General features: G+C 38.8%; 1 protein-coding gene across 1 annotated transcript; it reads left to right on the forward strand.

Moving 5' to 3' along the window:
- Positions 1–562: 562 nt before the first annotated feature.
- On the forward strand, positions 563–2,848 carry LOC131218069 (transcription factor bHLH84-like). Its single transcript, XM_058212753.1, has 5 exons — positions 563–1,177; positions 1,473–1,730; positions 1,826–1,891; positions 2,018–2,083; positions 2,698–2,848. The coding sequence occupies exons 1-5, from the start codon at positions 563–565 to the stop codon at positions 2,788–2,790; spliced, it is 1,098 nt and encodes a 365-aa protein (XP_058068736.1). The 3' UTR covers positions 2,791–2,848.
- The last annotated feature ends 228 nt before the right edge of the window (positions 2,849–3,076 follow it).

The raw sequence follows: 3,076 nt of genomic DNA on the forward strand, positions 1-3,076 counted from the left end.
CAGTGATACACATTGAAATGGAAGAAAGAATAGGGATCCATTGCTAGGATCTCGGGGAGTTTTTTTTTTTTTTTAATGGGGCATCCTCAGTGGGGCCCATCTAATCAATGGTTTGGATCACTAGCTTATGGACCCCACTTGAACAAACTAGAAACACTACCGGCATTAAAGGTATGGTCATCCAGCATTGTATAACAACTCTATTCTATTACATCCAGAATTGTGTCTTTAATATCTGTAGAAGTCAGATGTTTTTAAGACACATGAAGGGTTACTCTCTCTGTTTTTTTAATCCATCATTGCCTGAACTTGGCCCATCTCTGAGTTGTATTACGCGTTCTGCCTCGGCCCCACCGTGGACTCTTGATCTCCGAGAATTCGGGCCCCACTGTCAATGAATGATTGAATTTTAATATTTTTAAACAAAATGAAGTCAAATTCCTGCAACAGTTCTTATGTGTTAGTATAAGTACTCATCTATCTTTGTTTCTCACCAAGCCTTGAAATCGCAACATTCTTTCAAACACTCTCCGAAATAATATCCAAAGCTCTCAATCAAAAAATGGAGTCTGTGGGAGCAATGTCCGATCTGAACTGGGCTTCTTTCAATGGAATGGGGCCACTCGATGAGGACGATTTCATGTCCCAGCTGCTCAGTAACAACTCATTTATGAATAGCCCAGATTGCGATCCAAGCTTCGGTTGCCCACCTATTTTTTGGCCAGGCGATGACGATAGTACTAACATGGCGGGACGTAATGATGATTATTATCATTTCAGTGATGCTGCTAACTCTAGTTTATACAGTTGGCCCCAATGTAACAGTACTAGTTTCTCGGCCCCCACTTCAGATTGCGACGTCTATGCTGTTGGTGATGCTAATGTGGGTCCCTTGAGCTCAATATCAATTGATCTTTGCAAGATGAATGATCAAAATATGATCTTGTCGCTCCGTGATGCTCCCAATAATCTATTTGAAGATATTATCTGCTTGAATGAAGAGATGAGTGGTGAGGATTTAGCAGATTCCGGTGGGGACCCGTCAGAAGTGGCTGTTCTTCCAAATCAAACAGCGTCACACAAGAGAAAAATTCAGTCGCCTGAATCAGATAAGGCCATGATTGATAACAGCAACAACAACACTAGCCCATCTGAGAATCCGAAGAAGAAATCTCGAGTGAGTATTTAAAATTTTACTATGTTTTTCTTTTGGGTATGAGAAATGGGTCCTTTGGTGTGTGAGATTTTCTGTTGGGGCACACCATGTAGGTGCCCTTGAAAAATCCAGTGAGCCACACATGAATCAAGATGGAAACTAAAAAAAAAAAGAAGAAGAGATCAAGATTCTACATTCAATGCATGTCTGTCATCCCTCTGATGACTGTAGTAGTGGCCTGATTTTTGGACCAAGGCAATGTGGTGTGGCCCACCTAATGGGTTTGTTCCATAATATCTTTATAATTCAAATGCAGGTCCAAAGAAATGGAAAAAACTCGCAAGCAAAGAAGAACATGAAGACAGTTAAGACCACTGACGAAGAAGATACCAGTGCTGCATTGAATGCACAGAGCTCTAGCAGCTGCTCATCAGAGGACGATTCAAATGCATCCCAAGAGCTAAACGGAGGAGGATCAAGTTCGAACTCTAAAGGGTCCGCCGCACTCAACTTGAACGGCAAGACGAGAGCTGGGAGAGGGGCAGCAACAGACCCCCAAAGCCTCTACGCAAGGGTAATTACATCATAATGTGACTGCATTTCATAACATGATGATTTTACATTGCTTGCAAACTCACATTTGGATTTTGAAATTTTTTGGTTTCACAGAAAAGAAGAGAGAGAATAAACGAACGGCTGAGAATCTTGCAGAACTTAGTACCGAACGGAACGAAGGTAAGTACAGTGAATGCAGTATATTTTATTACAATACAAGATGAATTCATCGAAAGCATTAATCTTGGAAAAGCGGCAGACTGATTTTATTATTATTAATTTTTTTTTCTGGTATTGGATTGATAGGTAGATATTAGCACAATGCTGGAAGAGGCAGTTCAGTATGTGAAGTTCTTGCAGCTTCAGATCAAGGTAAGAACACTGCATAACTTGAACCTGTGTATGGACTTTCAAAATCAATATTGGGAGGGTATTTTGGTCATTTTCTCCTACTGAGATGAACATGGAAGATTGTGAACATATTTAAATGGATGGATTGGAATTGCTACAATTGAAAAATCAGAAAAAATAAAATAAAAAATGAAGGAAGAAGTGATTGTTTAATTGTTCAGGTGTTTCTAAATTATGGTTTATGGTTGGTAGCATACAATGCAAGAGAACTGAAAATGTTCACTGCTTGATCTTGGGCTTGTGTACATTGATCAGAACTGGTTAAGAGGTGGGGCCCACCATGTATATGCCATGAGAAAATCCTTTGGATGATCTTAACCATCCGAAGAGCTATCGGACACTTCTGAATAGAAGTAGCCAATGGTTATGATGATCCAAATTAATGATGCAGTTTTGGTCTGTGGCCTACCGTTGGCGGGGCCCACCTGTGTACATTTTATCACTAGATGTGCTATAACATGTGTGATGTAGACCATTTTAATTTAAAATTACATATCTAAACAAGATTTCCTTATCTTAAGCATACAAAAAAAAAGTTCTAATTGATTTTTCGTTCTTTTTTGTTTCGTTTACAGCTCTTAAGCTCTGATGATCTATGGATGTATGCGCCAATCGCTTACAATGAAATGGACATTGGGCTTGATCTTAAGATCTGTACCCCACGATGATTTGGCATGCAGAGAGGCGGTGGCACCGGATCACCGTTGTTGTTAAATAGGCTTCCTTAATTATTATTATTAAAAAAAAAAAAAAAAAAAAAGCTCTTCATTGTTGTGAATCAGAGTAATTGGAATAAGTCCATAGAAATTAGTTCCTAATCAGATTAAAAGTCGCGATTAATCGACTCAATCTCATGTTTGTTTTCTTTTTCATTAAAAGTTTAATTAACATGATTCATTACATTTTCGCTCATATTATTTAAGGGTGCGTTTGGGTACTATGAAAATTGTAAAT

The sequence above is a fragment of the Magnolia sinica genome, chromosome 11 (genome assembly GCF_029962835.1).
Source record: "Magnolia sinica isolate HGM2019 chromosome 11, MsV1, whole genome shotgun sequence".
Taxonomy (NCBI): Eukaryota; Viridiplantae; Streptophyta; class Magnoliopsida; order Magnoliales; family Magnoliaceae; genus Magnolia; species Magnolia sinica.